Source organism: Sturnira hondurensis, unplaced genomic scaffold (genome assembly GCF_014824575.4).
Source record: "Sturnira hondurensis isolate 20B ecotype Veracruz unplaced genomic scaffold, ASM1482457v3 Scaffold0017082, whole genome shotgun sequence".
Classification (NCBI taxonomy): Eukaryota; Metazoa; Chordata; class Mammalia; order Chiroptera; family Phyllostomidae; genus Sturnira; species Sturnira hondurensis.
The window spans coordinates 254,941-277,336 of record NW_028089713.1 but is presented as its reverse complement, the minus strand read 5'-3'; the positions used below and the strand labels follow the sequence as shown (position 1 = coordinate 277,336).

General features: G+C 48.0%; 2 protein-coding genes across 4 annotated transcripts; one reads left to right on the top strand and one right to left on the bottom strand.

Moving 5' to 3' along the window:
* The first annotated feature begins 2,394 nt into the window (after positions 1 to 2,394).
* Positions 2,395 to 5,386, top strand: IL24 (interleukin 24). Its single transcript, XM_037067069.1, is given in 6 exon segments — positions 2,395 to 2,604; positions 2,607 to 2,662; positions 2,785 to 2,848; positions 3,726 to 3,884; positions 4,321 to 4,392; positions 5,292 to 5,386. Coding segments are annotated over 6 exon segments (522 nt in total). The 5' UTR covers positions 2,395 to 2,517; the 3' UTR covers positions 5,376 to 5,386.
* On the bottom strand, positions 4,338 to 20,629 carry FCMR (Fc mu receptor). Of its 3 annotated transcripts, none has more exons than XM_037067068.1 (8): positions 20,451 to 20,629; positions 13,901 to 14,079; positions 13,048 to 13,182; positions 11,915 to 12,137; positions 10,351 to 10,481; positions 9,930 to 10,088; positions 9,547 to 9,605; positions 4,338 to 7,380 (listed from the first exon to the last, which is right to left on the bottom strand). In XM_037067068.1, the coding sequence occupies exons 1-8, from the start codon at positions 20,510 to 20,512 to the stop codon at positions 7,204 to 7,206; spliced, it is 1,125 nt and encodes a 374-aa protein (XP_036922963.1). In that variant the 5' UTR covers positions 20,513 to 20,629; the 3' UTR covers positions 4,338 to 7,203. The 3 variants fall into 3 exon arrangements, with proteins under 3 accessions (XP_036922963.1, XP_036922961.1, XP_036922962.1); XM_037067066.1 differs by having other exon boundaries at positions 13,901 to 14,233; positions 20,451 to 20,621; XM_037067067.1 differs by lacking the exon at positions 20,451 to 20,629 and adding an exon at positions 18,024 to 18,147 and having other exon boundaries at positions 13,901 to 14,233.
* Positions 20,630 to 22,396: the final 1,767 nt, after the last annotated feature.

Sequence of the window (22,396 nt, the reverse complement as noted above, 5' to 3'; positions counted from 1 at the left end):
TTCAATTTTATTTATTTATCTTTAGAAGGGAATGGAAGGAGAGAGGGAGAGAAATATCAATGTATGGTTGCTTCTCATGCGTCCCCTGCGGGGAACTGGCCCCTGCTGGGAACTGGCCTGCAACCCAGGCATGTGCCCTGATGGGGAATTGAACTGCGACCTTTTGGTTTGCAGTCCTGTGCTCAATCCACTGAGCTACACCAGCCAGGGCAGAAGTTAACTTTTTAGTGCGTATGTAAGTATAAGTTATAACTGTAGATGAGGAGCCGCTCTCTCTGATTTAACACTAAGAAGAATTTAGGCTGGATGGGAGGAAGAGCTAGAGAATTATAAGGCCAGACATGAATTTTCAAGAAAGGCTCTGAAGCCTGTGGAGTTTGAAAGAACAGAATGGGAAGACCTTGAGTGAGTTGCTGAAGCTCAGACTTGCATGACAGAGGTTACTGTTGGACCCCACTGAGATGACTGTATGTTGGTAGTCATACTGGAGACAGATCCTCTTTCACCAGCCTGTCTAGTGTTGGGTGGAAGGCTGGGTGTCTCCAGGTATGAAACCAGTGCCTGGAATATGAAAGATTCTTCAATGGTTGTAGAAGGAAGTAAAAAAGAGAGAGAGAAAAAAGAAAGGGATGGAGGAAAGGAAGAAGCAAAGCACAAAATGAAGAAGGCAGAGAGGAGGAATGTTCTGCATGCAGTTATGATAACAGATAATGGGTCATCTTCCTCTAGCTTGGGGCCTCTTCACATAGTCATTCCCAACTGGAAATAGAGTGGAAGGTCTTAAGGTCATTCGTCCAGAAATGTGATTCTTCCCTCTTGTTCAGTTACCTGAAAAGTCAGTTCTTAGGGTCAAAGGTGAGTCGTCAGTTGCGGTGGTAGAGTGAGGATTAGTCCCTCAGATACCTCGTGATGAGGAGTCAGAGATGGCCTGGAATGCGAAGAAGACCTGCTCAGGTGTGCCTGGTGCCTGAAGGGCAGAACTCAGACAAGCAAACACTTAGTTCAGCTCTGTCCTCCTGACTTTGGGCTCCCAATGTATGTTCTTTGGCACATTATAACACCCGCCTCCCCGACACATTTCTTCATTCTTCTTGATCAAATTCTGACCAGCATGTTGTTAGCTAGAGAGAACTGTATGGGGTAAAGAAGGAGGTGCGAGTGTGTGTGATGTGGATGGGCATTTTGGAGTGGGACATAGTAAGATAGCAAGACCAGCAGGTAGGAGATGAGGGCGGAAAGTCCCTGCCCTCCCACCCCCAGTGTACCACATGTTTGCAATATTTTAACTCTGAGAACCCACAGTCATCTCACATTTTCTGCCTGTGGGTCCAAGGCTGGCTGAGGCAGATCAGGCAGCATTATTTCTGGGCATACCTCTCCTGGGCCAGAGGACTTGCCTCAGTGGGCTGCCTCCCTTTCTTTCAGCAGGATCCTCCTGGTCCTTCCTTTGCTGTGGATGGGCTCCTCAATGCAGAAGGCTGCCTTTCCCTGCCTGAGTCTCATCCTGCTTATCTGGAGCCAGGGTCCAGGGGTCCAAGGACAAGAATTCCGATTTGGTTCCTGCCAAGTGGAGGGAGTAGTTTTCCAGGAACTGTGGGAAGCTTTTCGGGCCATGAAGGACATTGTGGTGAGTGAAGTGTCATTCTGGACCCAGCCGGGGGGGGGGGGGGGTTACTGTGTTGGGAGGATAACATTTTATGATTATGGAGCTCTTCCTACCATGCTAATTATTTTCCTACAGAATAACTTTATAAAGTCAGAGGTATCACAAGCCACATTTTCTCTTGTTCATGAGGAAACTGAGACTCAGAAAGAGGTACTCAATCTATAGGAAAATAAGCACAGTCCAGGAGGAATAAAGAATGAAGCCTATTCATTCAGGCTTCATCTGCATCCCAGGGAGACATGAGACTTCATCCATGGGAAGTCATGAGAAGTCCTTTGAGTCCAGCCTACAGGAATTTTCACCTACTCTTTAGCCAGGATTCTGCTACCTGTTATGTGCTTATGCCTTGGCTAAAGGTGGAAAGAATGGTTAATGCTGAGACGGGATAGGGCAGCTTGTGTAATTTGACTGTGGATTTCTCCTGTGACTGCAAGTGCTCTAATCTGCACCTGCACAAAAGCAATAAACTCCTTAAAGGATAATCCAGATGCAAGGCAGACAGTGGGAGCTTGATGGGGCAGCCTGGGGAGGGGAAAGTGCTGTACTGGGGTGAGGAAACTTATGTATAATCTTGACCTTGAAACCAACCCATACAACACCCCAGCCCCATCAGTTTCCTTATGCGCACAATGAGGAGGTAGGTAGGACAAAGGAGCTCGAAAGCTCCTTCCTCTCAATGATTCTTGGACTCAAATCTGAGAACTGAATGAGTTACTGGGCTGCAGGGGAAGCTCCAGAGAAGCTTCCCCTCCAGACAGAAGCACACCCCAACTCTCATGGAATAAAGAGGTAAAAACCTGCCCCATGGAGGCCCTTAAACCAGAGAGTGTTATTTCTTCCTCCTGTGTCAAATGACCAAAGGAATCAAACAGGTCCCTGATCAAGGTTCTAAGAACTCCTGGGATTCCATCTGCCCCTGGGGGACAAGTTTGGTGATTTTCTGTGGCTGAAACCCATTCTTCCACCTGAGGGGCCAGCTCAGTCCAGCCTTTCCTGGGGCTCTGAGATCTCATATACAGAGATTTAGGGGTCTGGGGAAGCAGCATGTATTTCCAATGTTGGTTTCTATGCTGCTCCCAACCCCTTACCTGGAGACATCTCTTCTTCCTGTTCCCAAAGCAATCTCAGGATAAGATCAAGAGTGTCCGGCTGCTGCAGAGGGAGGTTCTGCAGAACATCTCGGTAATCAGATTTCCTTGGGGAAAGACTATGGCTGGTCTTCTGGAGGTGGGGGTTAGGTGTTGTCTAGAGAGGCTGACAAAAGACTTCACTTCTGCCTCACACTGGGCCTACACAGGACAAGGCTGAGCAGGGGGCCAGAGAAGTTAACGCATGAGGTCATCACCCAGGACCTGGGTTATGTGGGCATGTGTGTGGTGGCACAGGGAGTGGGTGGAGATCAAGGCTCCTACACATCTGTGTACATGATTGATATCAAAGAGTTACCATCAATCTTTCTCTTTTGTATATGCTTGGGTCTTTTTGTTTCCAGCCTTTTTTTCCTCACCCATTTCTGTCTTCTATCCAGTCAGTCAGTGAGCACCCCCATACTTCCCTGATCCCTGTAGTCTTGACTTTGTATGCTTGAGGGGGCTGGAGAGCAATCCCTGTGTTCACAGATGCTGGGGTGTTTTCTTTTTCTTCTCCGTCCAGTTCCTTTTCCTGCCAACTCACAACCACCAAGTTCCAGGTGCTTTTCAGGGCCTATCACCTCATTGGTCTATCACTTCACAGGACTGTTAGGGGGGGTCATAGGGTAGAGAAAAAAGTTTTAAGCAGACGGGGAGTCAGAAGTCCTGGGAACTAGGCCCGTGTCTGCCACTGATTAGCTGTGTGACCTTGGGCAAATCCTTCTCTCTGGGTCTGTGGTTTCTCCTGGAAACCAAAGGCACCACTCTCTGTGCCCCGGAAAGGCCCTTTCAGATCTAATGTTATCAGTATCTCCTAGAAGATCCCTGCCTCTTTTGTGCTTATCTTGCCTTGGTACCACATGGATTGTTTAACCAGGGCTGGGGTGGGCAGAAGCCTTTGGCTCCACCATGACCTAGACCCTCTCCAGGACGCTGAGAGCTGTTACCTCATCCGTGCCTTGCTGAACTTCTACTTGAATACTGTTTTCAAAAACTACTACAAGAAGGCAGCTGAATTCAGGATCCAGAAGTCATTCTCTACTCTGGCCAACAATTTTATTGTCATCCTGTCAAAACTACAACCCAGTGTGAGTAGAACAAAGTTAGGATGGGGGCCCATGGAAAATGGTGTTTGGAGAGGACTCCTCTCCCCGTATCTGGTCCTGGCTTTTATTCCACAATCAGGAGAAGAGTACAGGCTTTGGACACCAATAGTCTTGGGTTGAAGTCTAGCTCTGCTTCTAACCAGCTGGTTAACTCTTTGCAAGGTGCTCAACCTTTCTGGCCTTCAGTTTTCTTACCTGTAGAATGGAATGATCACTGCTACCTGGCCAGACTGCTGTGGGAATTAGAGGAGGCCCTGCCATGTGGCAGGTGTTCTGCATTGGCTCCCTGAGGATGTGGATTTGGTGCTGTCCTCCTTGGCCTTGGGGACCCCTCCACCATCACTAGGAAGGAGTGGGAGGGAGCTTACCTTTGCTCCTACCCAACACTTGGCACATTTTTTTTTCTGTTATCCAGCAGGAAAAGATGATGTTTCCCACTAGTGAGAGTGCACGCAGGCGGTTCCTGCTGTTCCAGGGAGCATTTAAACAGGTAATCAAGGCCAGGAGTCCAGGGCTTGCTTGAACTGTCACAGAATGGTGCCTCAGAGACCAAATGCAGACTGCAGTGCAGGTGACGCCACCAGGCTTGCCCCAAAGCCACCTGACTTGGCAGGAGCAGAGGTATATTTACGTGAATTAGTATTTACTTTGCTTAAGCACCACAAATTACCTACTATGTTTTCCTGCCAGTTTTCAAATTAAAATATTATTATATTTCTCTCCAATTTGATTTCACAACCTGTGACTTCTCTTCTCGTGAGAGAGCTTATGGGTACTTCAGCTAAGCAATTGGAGTCAGAAGTGAGGGAGAAAGAAGGGACCCTACCCTGGTAACCTCCCCTCCCTGTAATTTCCAATACACATCCTCGTGCATGGTGTTTTCCGCAGTGCTCAAATGGTCTAGTTTGTAAGAAAAAAATATGAGAAAATATATGACCTTTTCACAAATGAAGACAACAGAGAAAGTCCAAATTTCATCCCAGCTCTCAAAACATGATTTTGATCACTTTTTAAAGAAACAGATACGTCAGCCTAAAAATAAATGAGGGGTAATAACACACAAAGGAGAGGGACCACCTGGGCTTCAATATCCTCATCTGCACAGTGGACTCAGGAGGTGGATCAGATCCACCTGCACTGGATTCTATGAATCTGGTTGTCAGGGCTCTGAATGCTTTTCCCGTGTTTCTGACCTGCTGCTACCCAGTGGCCCATTGTCCTCAACCCCAATGCAGGCAACAGACATAGTGGGGGACAAGTGATGCGTGGCTGAAGCTGACTCCATTAGAAGCCACCCTGTGATGTGGAGCCAGCCAGTTCTAGGAGTGGTGGGTTGGAAGAAAACTTATTGTTGTAGCTAACATGGCAGATTTTCAACTCTTCCCTTAGTTGGACACAGAAGCAGCTCTGACCAAAGCCTTTGGAGAAGTGGACATTCTTCTGACCTGGATGCAAAAGTTCTACCAGCTCTAAATGCCTAGACAGAGTACTCTCCTTGTCCTCCATGTCATTTCAAAAGAGTGTCCCTTTCTGTGATGTTTCTTGGGCACTTCACACCCTCGACCACAGGTCCTCTTCTTGGTCCAGGCTTATCCTCAGACATTTCATTCTTTAAGTGGCCCCAATAACAGTCATGGGAGGTTTCCTTGGATGCTGCGAATAATCTATGAAGAAGATTTCTGTATTTATTACAAGTCTATTTAATTCCTGTGAGTGTTTTAACTGATGTTATATTTATTTGTGAGACTAAGTATTGTGAAGAGACCAGAGACAATGCCCCATGCTTCTATTTTATCCTCCATGATCCTTGGAACCATGTGGAGCTCAGTAAATGCTTAATAAACTGGATTTTTTTGCCATCTTTGAATTGTTGAGGAACAATGAGGGATGCTGGAATACAAAGTTGAATGTTCAGGCATGGAAATCACATTGTCATGACATCTCCAGGAACAGAGCAGTGGGGTGGGGGTGAGGGCACCAGTTTGAAATGTAAAGGATAAAAGATATAATGTGTTAAGTGCCCACCACAAAGCAGCTCACTAAACCTTAACAGTTCTTGTCCACACTCTCCACCATCCCTTCCCTTGGGTGCCTCCTTTCTAATCTTACTTATTCTTCCCTTATCTGCCACTTGAGAGGGTGCCAGGGTCAAGCTGACATTGCTGATGGTGTCGTTGTATGCGGATGGACCCCAGTCTGTGATGGCACTGCACTCTCTGCTAATCAAAGGCAGGGAGCCCGAGTCTGGCAGTCTTCTCTTTCTATTTATGGCCAGTGAGGCTAAGTGTCGTGTCTGGGAGAGACCTTCTTCCCAACCTCAAGACTGGGCATTCTCTAGTCTCAGGCTCTGGCTGAGTTTCGTAGTTGACTTCAGTCTAAGATACAATGTTTGCCTATGCCCTCACTTAGAAAATTTAAGTGCAAGAGTATATGGAGGAGATAGGATGCCTCTTCCTCCACAATATAGTGCTATTTCAGAGCACCTGGACCTCCAGGGATCCCAGGCCACTTTCCTTCCCCAAAGGGATAAGGTGCATTTCTGAAAGCAGAGAGATGTAATGGGCATTGCTAAGATGCTAAGATGGTTAAGATATGAGCACAAATAGCAGTGCTGGGGAATGGAAGGATAAAGAGGAGACAAAAACTATTTCTAAAAGAGGGGCAATGCCAGAATCTGGCTCCTTATGAGTATCAAGGAAGGGAGGCTTAAAGAGGATTTATAGATATAGGGAGATGTATGTGGTTCTGAAAATTTAGAACCCTTCATCACATCAAAGTAAATTGCCCTTACAATAGGACACAAGATGAGTAAAGCTCACTAGTAAGTGCCATCCTTAAGATCGGGGCAAAGATGTTGCCAGGGGTGTTTCTTTCATACCAGGTCTTTTCCTAGCTCAAGGGCTGAGGCATACCCTCACGGTGCAGTCTAGGGGCCTTCTATTGGTATGAGGCCCAGGCCTGGGAAAGGTTCCAGAAGCAACAACTGTGCCTATGCTTCAGCCTAATGCCACATGCCCTCGAAGCAAGGTGGCAAAAAACCTTGTGATCAAAGATAGTCTGCAAATCCCATAGCCTGTTACATTACCTGAAGGGGAATCAGGTGACATCAGAACAAATGCTCTGACTGGCCAGAGCCCACCTGAAAGCCATGCCAGTTTTGCAAAAATGTGTGAGAATAGCTGTGGGGACTGAGCTATGCTTAGGGTGATCAGACAGGGAGAGACCCAAGGTGGGATGTGGGCGGTAATGAGGGCTCCAAAAACAGACGGAGCTGGTGTTGGAAACAGCAGACAGACAAGACTCATTGGCATCCAGGTTTGGGCCCAGGAGGATGGCTGGAGGGGTGAGTCAGGCAGGAGATATTGATGTAGTCATCTGAATCAGTGTCCTCCACCTTGGCAGCAGGTTGGAAGCAGATGCTCATATATTCACAGCTGGTCTTCAGAGATGGCACATGGGGCCAGGGGGCTTCAGACACCTGGGAACAGCCAAAGAGGCATCACTGGATCTGGGTAGGGAGATTTTAGTACTTCTCCGGGCGGGTTCCCACAGCGGGCAATGGCAGGCATGTTTACAGCTGCTGACTTCCAGAGGGCAAAGACACAGAGGTGGCTGAGCTCCATCAGGTGTCTCCGCCCTGGGGATTTTCAGGATGGCATCTCACCCGAGATAACTGGAAAACACTCACTTCAAATGTGGGCAGGAAATACCTTAAATGGGGTTCAGACTAAAGTCACATGGCTAAGCAGTAGTCTGAAGGAAACCTAGCTGCCACAGGACTTTCCTTTCTGGGATTGGATGATGTGATTTGTGGAAAAATATACACCTTCTTAGGGAGTTATTCGGAAGTGGGGTGAGTCACCCCCAGCACCTCTGGAAGGGCTTGGAGAGGCAGTGATGTGGCATGACAGTGTATTCCAGAAAGGGGCTGGGTGGTGAAGGAAAGTCAGGCAGCAGGATGTGGGCACAGTGAGCTCTTTCCCCCAGGCAGACACTTCAGCACCATCTGCCTTCACACTGGGTCAGTTCTCGGGGTTCAGGGCTGAGCTGTGATGCCAATATGGTGCAGTTATGGTAACACCCACCCCAGAAGGCTGCGGTGGTGATGGCTCACATGTTTACACACAGGGGCTGAGAACCAGAAGCTCAGCCCACGAACACAGTAGGTATTCAATTAAGTGCTCATTGAAAAGACCTGTTAGTTTGTACTTATCTCCCACTGCCTGTTACAGTTTGCCAGTTGAGATTAATTTATTTGACTTTAAAAAAATTAAAATATTCCTTGTGAAGGTTAAACTATTCAGTCATTAATCATATGCACTTTGTTGTGAACTTGTTCCATTGAGATTTTTGTCCCTAATCATGGGAATAAGAATTTCAAGTAAAGAGGAAGGGTAAAACTTGAGCAAGCTTTGGTCCCAGGTGAGGCACGTGCGGTCAGTTCAGGGCAAAGGGCACGTGTACAGGTAGAGTGGGTAGGGTAGAAGGGCACTGCTGGACCTACTATGCTACTGTGAACCCTCTTCAGCAGGGGCGAGGGACAGCAAACTCAAGAAATGGAAAGGACTGTGGCAAGAGCAGTCACTTGTTGCTGGGCATCAGGCTCCCCATTTTAGCAAGGCGCATGATTGCCCGGCCAGGGTCTGCAATTCTCTGCCAATGGGGTGCGAGAGGAAGCCATATGTGAAGCTTCAGGATCCAGTCTTAGCTTTCTTTCCCCCTCAGTGGGCTGGATGTGACTATTGAGCATTGACCATGGACCAGACAAGACTCCGGAGGATGGTGGAGCAATAAAACAGAAGGTATTTTAGTCCCTGGATGACCTCCTGGCTCAGGCCACTTCTTTCTGCCTCCTCCCCTTTACTTGGGAGGAAAAGCTTCCATCTTGTGAGCCCTCTGGTTTAGGGTCTGTTGCAATTGTTTAGTAATTTTGAAAGGGACATTGGCCACTCTTAGTTTTTTTGGTTCCTAAGGAAATAGTGTTTTAGCTGCCATGGGCTACTGTAGGAAGTAAAATCTTTTTTTTGGTCTTAATTTAGGAAAACAAAGATGAGTGGACCGTCTAAAGGCTTTTTACCCACCCACCCATGGCCATCGATAGAAACTTGAGTTCCCTATGTCCATTCCTCAATTTCTAGAGGAATCCTCCTCACCCCAGGTGTTGAATCCTCTGTATCTTAACATTGGGCAGGTCATTCTCTGGGCCTGGCTTAAGTGCCTCCAGTGATAGGTAAACCAACTCCTCTCATCTTCGGGAGTAACAGAAAGTTCTTCCTCATCTTAAGGTGAAAGTGTGTAGCTTCTACCTCCTTAAGGCCTCCTATAAATTGAATCTCTTCCACATGGAAAGTCCGTCACGCACTGTACAACTACCATCTATCAGCCTCTACTAAGCACTCAGGTAAAATGCTTGGCTAAAAGCCAGGTAACTAAGTCTACCACATTGTTGGGTAGTCCAGTCTACTGACGCCATTGAAGGAGGAAACTGGTAACCACTGGTCCCCGGACTCCACCTTGGGCGCCGGTGGAAAGCCGGCGCCCAAGAGCAATGCGCGCGGCTGCAGTAACTGCGCTGTGTCCTAGCCCCTCTCTAGGGCCTCCGGGTCCGGCCTCTGCGGCTGGTCTAGGTAGGGGCGGAGCTTACCTGCTGCGGGGCGGGTGGCCCAGACGCTCCGGAGTCCGGGACCGATGCAGCCCGCTCACCTAGAGGAACCAGGGAGGCCGGGTTGAGGGCGTGGCCGAGCGTCTGGCCTCAATCCAGCCTTGCACCGAGCCCAGGGTAGTCCGCCCGACGGCTCCCGGCTTGGCTCCCCGCGTTGAGCTCTGCGTCCGCAGCTCTAGCTCGCCGGACTGACGGATTGGTCCCGCCCCCCTCCACTCACCCGCCCCCACTCCCCGCTCCTCTGAACCCGCCTTCTGCTATCCGAACTAACTTCCCCGTCACCCCCACCCCACCTTCTCCCGTACCTCCCCCTTCCCCGTACCTCCCCCTGCACGCCAGCCGGCGCACTCGCCACCCCTGCTTACCTGCCTCGTGGGCCCCTCGATCGCGCCAAGGACAGGCACTGTAGACGTTGTTTTGGGAGCGTGGCCACTGTGACGCCGGGGGCCGCTGCGACAGGGGCCGCTGAGAGGCCTCCAGGGCTCTCATCCTCACGGCCAGTCGGCGGACCCGCCTGGAGAGAGCTTTTCGGCAAAAAGCGCCACGGAAACAGGAGAACGGCTCAGAAAGTGACAGGCAGTCTTGCCCTCCACTGAAGACAGGAGGGCCCAGGCGGTTCTCCTCGTCGTCTCCATTTACGGACCATTCTCCCCCATCCCTCGCCCCCCAGACTCCAGGCCGTTGATCCAAAGCTCAGGAGTTTTCCTGGGGGACCCACGGGGGTCTGAATGCTCCGGGCTTTTTGGGGCCGCTCAGCTCTCCCTAACCGAGCCCCCAACCTCTCACCTTTCTTCCTTCGGATGACCTTTTTCACCACCAGCCCCAGAAGTGTCAGCAGGATGAGGCCCAGGGCGGTGGGGATCAGAATGTGAAGTCCCTGGCCTTCCATTCGAGACACTGGGCCACGGTTGAAGGCTCTGAAGAGGGAAGGAGAGGGAGAGAGGAGGAAGAGTTGAGTAAGGGGGAGGAGGTTCCAGGAAGCCTCGAGTGGGGGCTTTTTGGAGATCGGTTAACATCGAAGTTTTGCCCCTCACAACAAAGAGCCTTGTTTCTGGAGTCAGGAAACCTGGGTTCAAATTTCGATTCAGCTTTTTCTTGGCTCTATGATCTTGAACCAGTCACCTAACTTCTGGGAGCCTCAATTCCCTGTAAATGAGTCTAGTAAAGCCTCCTTCACAGAACCGTTTGAGGATGCACTGAATAGTGGTAGAAAGAACTTCATGCACCCGGTCTAAGCAGCAGTCATCAGATGTCAGATCCCCTTCTAGCTTCCTGCGCCTCGGTTTCCTCACATGATTATTGCAAATATGAAATGACTTAGTTTCTTTTACCCCTTCTAGCTTCCTGCGCCTCGGTTTCCTCACATGATTATTGCAAATATGAAATGACTTAGTTTCTTTTAACTGTGGAAAAGAGGATGTGTTTCTCATGGCGCACCCTCTGCCTAGAAGGCCTTCCCTCCATTTTCTCCACAAAAGACCAAAGGCATGGGTCATCTCTTCTTCCCTAATCGTGGTAAATCGGGATCAATTCTTTTCTTTCTGTCCCAATTCTTGTGTTCATAGCAATTATGCTTGTCAGAGTCAGACTTTCATTAGTAAGGCAAGACCTACGTATTTCATGTCTTCCCTGTTCTACATCTAGAGGACACAGCCTGGCACTCAGTAAGAAAATGTTGATTGAATGGACTTGAATTCTTTATCAGTAGGCGGTTGTAATTTTTCTGAACTAATAATCAGGAATCCTGGTTCCATTTGAAACCACTTAGGTCTCATGGTCTCAGTTTCTTCAAATAATGCTGAAGGTCCCTTTTCTCATTAACATGTTTATCTTTGCTTAGGCAAAAAGAATTCCAATTACTGTAGCTTTTCTTTGGTGGCTGCTCTAATGCTGCCACCTTGTGGTCCATTGCAGAACTTTTCCGGAGTGCATCTTGCCTTTAGTGCTATCCGATAGAAGTACAACGGGAGTCAGTAATTTTAAATTTCCTAATTAATTGCCACATTGAAAAAGTAAAAGGAAACACGTGAAAGAAATTATAATACTTATTCTTAGTAGTAGTCCATTTTATTCTCATTTAGCTTTTGTCCATCAAAACAGGTCAGAATGAATGCTGAGTGACTGAAAACTTTGGGTCTGGCTCCCACAGGATGGCCTGTGGGCCATTGACTAGTGGCCCACTCACGTTAAGAGCACTGGTGAGTTGATGTGCAATACCCATAGGTGGTCTATTTCACAGGGGCCTTCTAGAGGCAAAGACAAGAAGGGGCCGGGCTGGCAGATATTTCAGTGGATCCGCTAACTCTAGATTATTTTGCCTGATTTCTAGGCCATCCTGGAGGCCTCTTACCTCTGCCTGTAAAGCCTGGTGTGATGGTTGTAGCTGGCTGGCTGGGGCCTGAGCAGCCCTTCCAGTGCTGAGGTCTTTGAGTCTGTGGTGGATGGCAGGAGGGTTGTGGGCTGGGCAGCAGCCACTGAAGATGATCTGGAAACTCGAGGGTGGTGAGTGACCGGGGTGGTGGGGGAGGGGTGGTGTGCTGGAGGGGCCTCTGTCCAGGGAGCTGCTGTGCTTGCTGCAGGAGATAGCAGGAAAGAGTGACCTTCCATACATGCATTCTGGTCTCCAGCAGGATGGGGTCACCATCTCTTTCCTGAATATGCCTTTCACTTTCACCTAGACTACCTTTGTTCTGGCATTCCTCATGGCCTGAAATGCCTTCTTAACATGCCACTTACACATGATAACTTTTATCCATATTTACTCCAAACACCATTTTCTCCAAGAAGCCTTCCCTGACTTCCCAGGCAGAACAGTTGCCTTCCTCAGGTAATGGAAAACCTTTGTTTGTAGTTCAGTTCCACTCTGTCATGTGCTTGTCTCTTCTCCACTGTGCCACACCTGTCAGTCACAACCTGGGGTACAGTTACACTATCCCTTTAGTGACACAATGTTCAGTTAGTGTATTTACCTTACAGGGTAGATGTGTGGATATGAGGAAAATACTGCATGTCAAAATGCATTTAAAGCAGGAAAAGGATATGGAAATGTAACAGTATCATTAGTTTAATCATTATTTTGTTCACTGCAAAATAGAGTTGTTAAAAAATCACTGTATGCCAGCAACTGGACAAGTGCCCTGAGGGCATCAGGAATCCTAATGAACTCCAGCTGGGAAACGTCTGTCCAATTTTGGTTTCATGATCATTGTGAAAGAGCTAGATTTTGTGAATGGAGCACAAACTTAGTTACTTGTGGTGCCACCTAGTGGTGATGTAAATTCTAGAACTCAGGCTGTAGACTGGGCTTGAAGGACTTAGAAGCTGATTTCAGTTAGGAACCCTCTCCTGGGGCAGGAAAATATATACCTGAGACTCAGCTCTGCTCTGCTAATCACTCTATGGACTGAACACAACCCCCTTCCATTTTCACAATGCCACAGCACCTTGTCTACGTCTCCTACCCTCCAGCTTTGGGAAACTGACCTTTGGGTATGATGAATTCGAAAGGACTGGCATGGGCAGGATTCCGGAACCAAGGGGGCGCCGACTTCTGTTGACGTTCCTGAAACCATGGTGGAATCTCAGGCATCAGCTCCTTTTCCCAGAATGGCTCATAGTCTACTGGAGGCAAGAGGAATACACTGGTGGGCTCTGGAAGGAGAGGAGGCCTGGGGAAGGGACGTGGGTAGGAGCTGAAGCAGACTCATCCAGGATGGATGGTGGTGAGGGGGTGAGGGCAGGGTCCAACAAGAGGAGCAGGAAAATAAGGGGGCTAGGGACTTCCCTGAAAGAAACAAGTTTCAGCCTTACCCAGCCAACATTCCCTGTAAAGCTGTCAGAGGCCACTGGGTTTTAGACTATTGAATGAGTGCTGCATATGTGTGAGGAAGTCGATGGAAACAAGGAGAAAGGCAGGACTCAGCAGAAATATGGAAAGGGTTAGATCATAAAGCAGCAAGTGTGACCTACAAATGAGGCTTGAGAAAAGACTGTCTTTTCTTTATCTTAATCCCTGATATTTCCAATGGGACAACTATGTCCTTTTGCTTTCTACATCCTCCTCAGTCTCAAGCGCTCCCCCCCCACCGCCATGTTCTGGGTAGGATGATAAAATACAATATAAGGGGAGCATCAGTCTGGTTTGGATAGGAAATTCTGGGGACCATGAATTTAATCGACTATGAGGTTTCAACCACACATGTCCCACTTATTGTCTGATTGACTAATATGGCAAGAGCATGAGTCTGGAGGACCCTAGAGTTTGATGGCTGGCCCAGCCTTCCCGAGTGGAAATGTTTTCGGGGTGGGCTGGGTCTCAGTCCGGTCAGGCACCTACCGCTGTGGACATCCAGGATGACTTTCTGGGTCTTATCCCGGTCCGTGTGCCTGCCTGCCCCACAGGCATAGACTCCGCTGTCGCTCTTGGTCAGCTCTGAAATCCCCACTGTGAACAGATTCTGGTCTTGAAACAGATTCAGGGTGGTTCGGTGTTTGTATTCCTCCTTGACGAATGTTGTGGACACCACCGTGGCACATGCTTCAGATTTGGCCTTCTCCCGGCACAGATATACCCTCCCAGACACTTTAGGAAGTGGACACTCAATGGTAATAGATCCATCCAGCATCCCCTCCAGCTTGACTTCTGGGAGCCTCCTCAGAACTCCAGATACTGCAGGGAGAGGGAGTTAATGTGTAGGAAGCCTCATCCTCAGCCACACCCCCAACTCCAGCCCTGTTTTCAGCCCAGGCCCCAGCCTCATGCTCATCCCTAGAACAGCCCCATCCTCATTATCAGCTGAAGCCTCAGCCAGCTCCCAACCTCAGTCCTAACCTGATCTCTAGCCCTAGCCTCATTCCCAGCTTCCTCCCATGCTCCCTCCTGTTTACATCCTCGGCCCAACTCTATGTTCATCTCTGTGCCCAAACTTGTGTCTCAGCCACGCTTCTCCCTAGCCCGAGCCTGAACATGACACTCAGCTTCATCACCAAACCCATACTCATAAAGACTCAGACACCAACCCCCCAAGAATATAGTCAAAACTGCTCCAAGGAGAGAGGATATTCCATGGTAACCCCAAAGAGCACACAACCCCACGTGACTGAAGTGTGGTGTTAGGATGCTTGGTACAGTTTTTCTGCAACAGGTCTCTCTGTCCAGTTTTGTTTTGTTTAGATCCATTCAGCCAAAACAACCATTCACACCCAGTTCTGTTTATTAAGTCATCTAGTAAGCATGTATTAAACGCCTTTCATGGGACAGTAGATAGTTGGCATTCCTCCCCTCACAGAAGGAATCATTTAGTGGGTGATACAGATGGACAGCCAGTACAGCACAGTGCCATGGATCTCGGGAACAGACACAGAGACGCGCAGGGTTTCTTGGAAGCATCAAGTGGGAGCATTGTCGGGAGCCGACCAACACCCGTCCCTTGACACAGTCAAGATGGATGAGATGTAGCTGCACAGCAGAGGCAACTGTGGCTGGATTCCCTGTCTATCTCTCCCTGCATGTTTGTCTTTGTGATTAATAGGTGGTGGGATTTTTAGACACCTGTATTTCAGGCCCAATGATCTGCAGAATTCCAATAAGGTTGTACAAAATGATTTCTTGGCCATAGAACAAAAGTCTCCCCAGATGGGGTAGCCCCTGAACATCTAAATGTTGATGGAGTAACAGCCCCTCCTCTACCTTGGACAGGAATATGTATTAATGAAATTAGGTAAAGAAGCAAGGAGAAGCTGGTTAACTATCACAAAGCAAACATGTAGAAACAACTGCTGAGGAGTTAGAATCCAAAGTACATAAAGTAAGATTCTAGACAAGAAGATAGATAGCTAAGTTAGACACCACAAAGGCCTTGTAATAAATTTCCTATAACCACTGTTCAGTCTAGCATATCCTTTTGACCCATGCCAAATTCTAAGAACTTTAATAAACATCTATTCATCAGTAAGACATTTAAGACTCTGTACATACAGCTATTTCTAATTGTCTGATTAATGGCAATTCCTGGTCAAAATAACCTTTGTTTAGCATAACTGAATCTATGGAATTTCCTGTACTTTTCCTAGTTACCTCTGTATTGATTCTTTCTGCTTAACGGATCATACCATACACTTGTTCCTTTAATGTTATGTAACAATCTCTATGAAAATAAAGCTTAAATCAAACTCCATGAGTTCGGTCAGACCCACAGAGCCTGGCTGTTCTCCGGCATCCAATCGTGTGTCTGACTCTTCATTCGTTGCCTGTGCCGTCCATCCTTTGGGGACCGTGAAATCTGCCAAGGCTGGACCCCGGCAGAGCACTTCATCCAGGCTGTTGCAGAGAGATGGTGTAGTTCAAGGAGGGCTTTCTGAAGGAAGTGATACCTTAGCTGTGACCTGAAGGACTGGATGTAGAGGGAGACTGAGTGATATTGTGTAGGAGGGATTGTCTTGACTGAAGAAGGGAATGTACAGGAAAAGCAAGGGTGTGCATGAGTGCTTGTGCATGTGTGCACAGGTGTGTATGCCGTGTGTGCTCCAGGGAGGGTGTGGAGCAGGGAGGGACAAAAGATGTGGTTCATGGGTCTCTGACATCAAAAGCTGCGCTGTGGCTAAAGAAGGCAGGTCTAATGCAGTTGAACCAGCTGGAGAGGAAGGTATGATTGGGTATGCTTGTCTACTAAGATGGTCCAATAAGTGTCTGAATATTTCAAGGAAGAGGATTTCTAGGGTGACATGTGTGTGTTGGGGTGGTACTGGGGGACTTAGATGGTGGAGAAGAGATGCTTCCAGCAATGTAAACAGCTGCCATCAAGGTCGGGATATGAGAGAGAACGTGGCATGTTCATGGGCTGGAAAGAAGTTCACAAACTTTCTGAAATTCATATAGAGACCAAACATTAAGAAAAACTCCTGGGAATTTGGCAAAATGAGAGTCAAGGAAAGAAGTGGAGCTTGGAGCTTCTGGGTGAACAGAGAGACCTGAAGGAGGATGTTTAGGAGGTGGATGTTTAGTGAAGGAGGGTGTTTAAAAAGAGGGAAGAACATGGAGACGTGTAAAGAGGTAGAAACAGTCTTGGGGATGTGAAGAGTGCGCAAAGAGGCTGGAGAGGGGCTGGAAGGGAACATTTTCAGAGTGTGTTGCTGTCTGGCAGCGCAGCTGTTGCAACGTGGTAGGGAGAAGCAGAGGGGCCAGCCAGACACATAAGATCTGACATGGAAACCCTTACACCAATAACCCAACACTGGTTTAAGTCCCCTGGTCGTGGCAATATGACTGGAATATGGCAGTGGAAGAGAACCTGTGCAAAGGGCACAGACCCAGTCAAGGGGGTGGGGAAATTCCCCTGTGTGTCCAGATGATCCCCACCTGCAGTTATGGTCAATCCCAGCACCCGAGAGTGAACACATGAATGTGTCTGGACCAACTCAGCCAGAAATGGGAGTGAATGCTGCTTCCCCAAGAGCAAGACTGTTGGGAACCACCCTGCCTGGTTTCGGGAGTTGTAACCGCCTCCCATGGATAAGGCTGAGTGAGCAACCTTCAGACCATAAGCAGCTAAGGAGACAAAGCTTATCTCCCTGGCAGGAATGCTGCTTCTGCTTCATCCATCTCTGGCCCCCAATGCTTGGTTGGTTAGTCAATGATGGGTACAACCCCTCAGAGGGGGGGCAACCTAAGCCAGAGACAATCACTGGGAGGCCCTCAAGGAAGGACACAGGGGGCTGCAGCAAAGACGGGGTGATGGACACTTGCCCCCTGGTTTTGATGAAGCCCTAGTCCTCTGTCTGCAAGAAGTCTCCAAAAATTCCTTGGCTATCTGCCTCCTCTGCCTGACTTAAGCCTGAAAACAATGACAGAGGGTGGTGCAGCCTTGTGCTGGGAAGGGCAGGCTCCCCAGGTGATCAGGCCTGAGAAAGAACATGTGAAACCCTGTGAAACCTGCTTTGCTGAGAATGCTCTTAGTTAAATGATAAAGGCTCAAGCAGAAGATGAGTTTGTTTTCCCAAAGTTCTGTAGCCTTTTAGCTGATAGACCCTGACTTAGAAGAAGCCCTAATAGTTCTTTGTATGCTATCTACTGTTTACTGCCTGACAATGATTAATAAGTTGTACCTGAACTCCCATGTGAAAAAAACAATAAAAGCCTGTCTAGGCAATGGTCAGCACACTCTCCCCTTGAGAGGGTGGCCAGGCCATTCTGAGGTGCTCCCTCCTTGAGGAGTAGCCGTGCCATCCCTTTTCCTCTACAGGACTTAGTAGTGTATGTGAATTTGTCTTGATTTTCCATCCATAACACCATGGGCACTGCTGACCAGTGCACGCTTCACAAGATGCTATAAAATGGTCAGGTGTGTGATAGAGCAGGGAGGGGTTATCACCTAGGCAGACACTTCCAGTGGCCTCACACCGTCCGCTGTTATGGCCTACACGTTTGTATCCCTCCACAATTCAGGTGTTGAAACCCTCACCCCAATGTGATGGTGTCAGAAGGTGGGGTCTCTGAGAGGTGATTAGGATTAGGTGAGGTCAGGAGGCTGCAGCCCTCATAGTGGGATCAGCGTCCATACTTTCTTCATGCATACAAGAAAAGGTCAGATAAGCACACAGGGAGGTGGTGGCCGTCTGCAAGTCAGGAATAGGGCACCTATTGGCACTTTGGTCTTGAACATCTAGTTTCCTGAACTGTGAGAAATAAACACCTGTTATTTAAACCATGCATTCTATGGTACTTCGTTACAGCAGCCTGAGCTAAGATGTCCTTACTGTGCAAACACTAGACAGATGAAGCCCAAGCAAAGCTGCTGGGTACACTGAGCTCTGGTCCCAAGGAAGAACTAGTTGACTAGATGAAAACGACCAGATTCCAGCTCTCCTGAGAGTTCATAGTAGCTTGTAACTTATGTCCAAGTCTTAGAAAACAGATTTCCCCAACAGAGGAAAGAGATATAACCTCCTGGTTTAGAACTCACACACAATGTGCTAAGATTCATGTGGGAGGAACTTGCTGGGATGCAGATACCTTGTCGTACCCTTAAGCAGGGTAATTACATTGGTCCACACTGAGACCTAGGCATTTGCAGTGTAAATAAACATCCTTAAAGTTTTGTAATTCTGGGCTATAACTACAGCACATTTCCAAATGAATCTGGGAAGAAATGGAGGGGTGGAAGGAGCTATATAAAGGAAACAAGATGTTTAATGGTATTTTAGAGAAGCTAATAAGTGACATTAATCTGTAATTTGGTGACTTGATTTAAAGTGATGCTAGCTATAGGGGAGGAAGGTATATTTGTATTTTCAAAAGTCACTAATTATATAATTAGATATAAATAGGCATTTGGAACATGGGAAAATATAATTTTCATAATGCAATAAGGTAAAGGACCACATGGTCTTGGCTGGTGACAGTGCTCCGGAGATAGACTCTGGTTTCTATGTAGTGATGCTTCTCTAAGGGGCGAGTGGTGATGGGGAGCTTATAAATCAAGTCATGGCAGAATATCTGGAAGAAGGAAGCTGGCCTGAGACTTTTATGTTTTTCAGCTGGAGCATGGATTTTTTTTAAAGGATGAGAACTATCCAACCTAACTTTCTGCTTCCTCATACACAAACCCATGTCTGTCCAGACCTGCAGTCTTCCCTTTGTTCCAGTGAATGGAATGCCCCCGTTCCTTTCGGAAGCATGTGCCTCCACCTGTATCCTGAGTCCATCCTACTCACCTTCTTTAGAACTTCTCTTCTGTGATTATTCTTTTCTCTGCCTGTCTCATTGCCTTCTTCTCTTTCCACATTGCCCTGGCTTACACACTTGTTCCATAGGGCCCATGTTGAAAATGCCTTGGTTGACTTTTCCCTCCCCTTTGGCTGCTGCCTGTCTGTTCTCTTTCTCAAATGAGTCATCAAAATCACTGAATCCACTTGCATACCTACCAATTCCTATTCTACCTACACCTGTCAGAATTTTGTCTCTAACATTCCACTGAAATTTCTCTAATCAAGGTCACCCAATTTTTCCTTATTACCATGTTTAATGGCCACTTTTTTGTCTTTGCTTTAATCTCCTTCTTGGCAGCATTTGATGAAATCAAATAGAACTATAGGCAGGTCAAATTGGAGAAAGTGACCACCTGTCACTGCCTAGGTAAGAGGTGACCACCTGTTCTTTTTTTCCCCATTCCTTCTCTAGTAGAGGCTGCCATTGCTTCTCATCCTGGTAACTAAAAATCTAGAAAGTACAATGGGTTGGCCATTGATTGGATCAAAATATAGGTGGGAACAAATAGGAAGAGGTGGTAAAAAGCCACTGTAACATTTTATGGCTAATATCAGAGATAGTTTAGATAGATTGGCTTGTTTGGATGGTGACCCATGAGGAATTTGAAGTAAGCTGTTGGGCATGTTGCATTCCATTCAGATCTGGGTGGGATATTGAAGTGGGGATGCCCCGGAGATGGTTGTGAACTGAGATAGGGAGCTCTGGAAATGGACTAGAACTACCGAATGGATTAAAGAGTCTTCATTTAGAGTTGAAAGTTGAAAACCAGAATGAAAGAGATTCAAAGAAAGTGAAGGTAGAGGTAAGAAGGAAGAACTTTGGTGCCATTTGCTTTAAAATCCCATATTAATAGGCTGTATGTCTGGGAGAGGTGACACCTTCAGCCCTTATGGGCCAATATGTGAGCCAAACAGATGTGTCTGGAGTGGAGAAAGGGCCACTAGCAGGAGTGGGGAGGATCTCCAAAGCCTCCTGTGGCCTCCATCTCTGTCCTGACCCAGGTACTTGTTTGTGACTAAATCTGTCCAGGAACATCAGAGCTGGAGACACGAACTACTCCTCTGTCTGTGGCTAATCCAAACTTCTTAAGATGTGCAAGCTCTTTCCCCATGGCACTTACCTGGTAGGAAGTAAAGTAACCAAAGCCAGAGGTCCATGGCTCCTTCCAGAGCAAGGTTCCATCCAAAAGCCCCAGGACAGAGTGACAGAGACCTGCTGCTCACCCAGGAACCTGTCACAGTCTGGAACTTGAAAGATATTTCTGGCCCATGTGAGAGAATCAAGCCTTGAAAATGAGGAAATAACAGCCCCTCTTGTTTGCGTACTACCTTTAAGACTAAAAAAGAAAACACCAGCAGACCACAAAGGAAGTCAGGAGTTAAGAAAACATGTTGTGTTGAATAAGAATGGGGCCCCAGGGTTCAAAGTGTTTCTAGGTAGATTTTAGAAACTACCAAGCATCATATTTCTTTGTCTTGGGCACTTTTTCTTGGAGGAGCCTCCCATTCGTTATGTATATTCATTGATGTCTTACCCAGGGTCCCTTGACTTTTTTTCTTATCCCCACGATAAAAGGGCCTCTTCACAGTTTTCTTCATCTGAGGAAGGCTGTGTGGACAGAAGCTTTGACCTAAGTCAGAGGTGGTGGTTATAGTCTTTGTACTCATCTGACAAATGTTTAAGCACACACTGTGGGGGAATACTAGCTATATTTTGAACCTCAATTCCTTTATCTGGAAATAAAGGTGGGAGTAGATGATCCCTGGCATTCCCTCCTACACAATATTATTCCTGGGGTCTTAACCTCAAATCAGCCATCCTTCATCTCCCCTAACTATCTTCTTAAGGTGCTGCCTTTTGGCAGGGGCCCCTGTCCAGTGACTGCAGGGCATGACAGGTCACACAGAACTCTGCCTAAAGATGCAGCTGCCAGGCAGCTATCCCTCCAGGACCTCCAGGGTCCAAGATCACAACCCAGTAACTGATGGAGAAGAGAGAGACACTGAGGGAATCAGCCATGGGGTATCATGGAAAGATCTTTGAGCTCCAGTCAGGGGTTCTGGGTTCTAGGCTTTGAGCCTCAGCATTCTCATTGATAAAACAGGGATGATCCCTGCCCTGCCCTCTTCACATGGCTTTCATGAGGCCCTGCAGAAAGCGCACTAGTGGAAGTTCTCATAAGAGCTCTTTACTATGCATATGCGCGGGGGTATCACTTATGGGAGAATTCCCAATGCCCTGTTTCTGCAGGTTACATCCTAGGTGGGTTGCCAGGGCCACACCTCCAGGCCCTGCTGCCTCTGTGCCCACGGAGAACTCAGGCTCCTCCCCACACCCTTTGGGGACGATGTGGCTAACAGCACCTCCAGGCCCTTCACTGCACACTGCTCCCCCCGGCCCCCGCACACCAGACTTGTCACGTGCCCTCCAAAACACTGAGGGACAACATCCGCAGTGGAATTCAAGTGTGAGACTCAGTGCAGGTGCAGAGGAAGCGGGCATGGGGGCGGCAGTCTGCCCTGCCCACTCCTATCTGTACCTCCACCATCCCAGAGCAGCTGTGCTCTTGACTCCCTCCAGCTACCCTGCGCGGAGGAGTCCGTGAGCAGCCTCAGGCCTCTGGCTAGAGTGAGCGACTGTAGGAGGTCTCGGGACCCCTCAGCCTCCACCCTTCCTGACTTAGAGGGCTCTGCTTAACGTTCTACAGCTGTCATACAGCTGGGCTCTGGCATTTGCTGAGTTCCACGCCTGGGCTTGCCTTGGAGACAGAGAAGAAATGAATGAATGTGCTATGGGTGTGACTGTGGGCCTGAGTGTGTGAGTGTGAATATGTAGCGTGTGCTGTGTGAGAGATGAGTGGTACACAACTGCGATATGTCAGTGTGCAAAATATGTGTCGTGTGTGACACCGTGAGGGGTAGAGTGGGAATGTGTTATGTGTGACATGCTAGTGTGTGAATGTATAATGTGTGTGGTGTGTAATGTGTGACTATGTGATGTGTGGCTAAATGTGCATGTGATATGTGAGTACATATTGTGTAACTTGTGAATCTGTGCTGTGTGGCA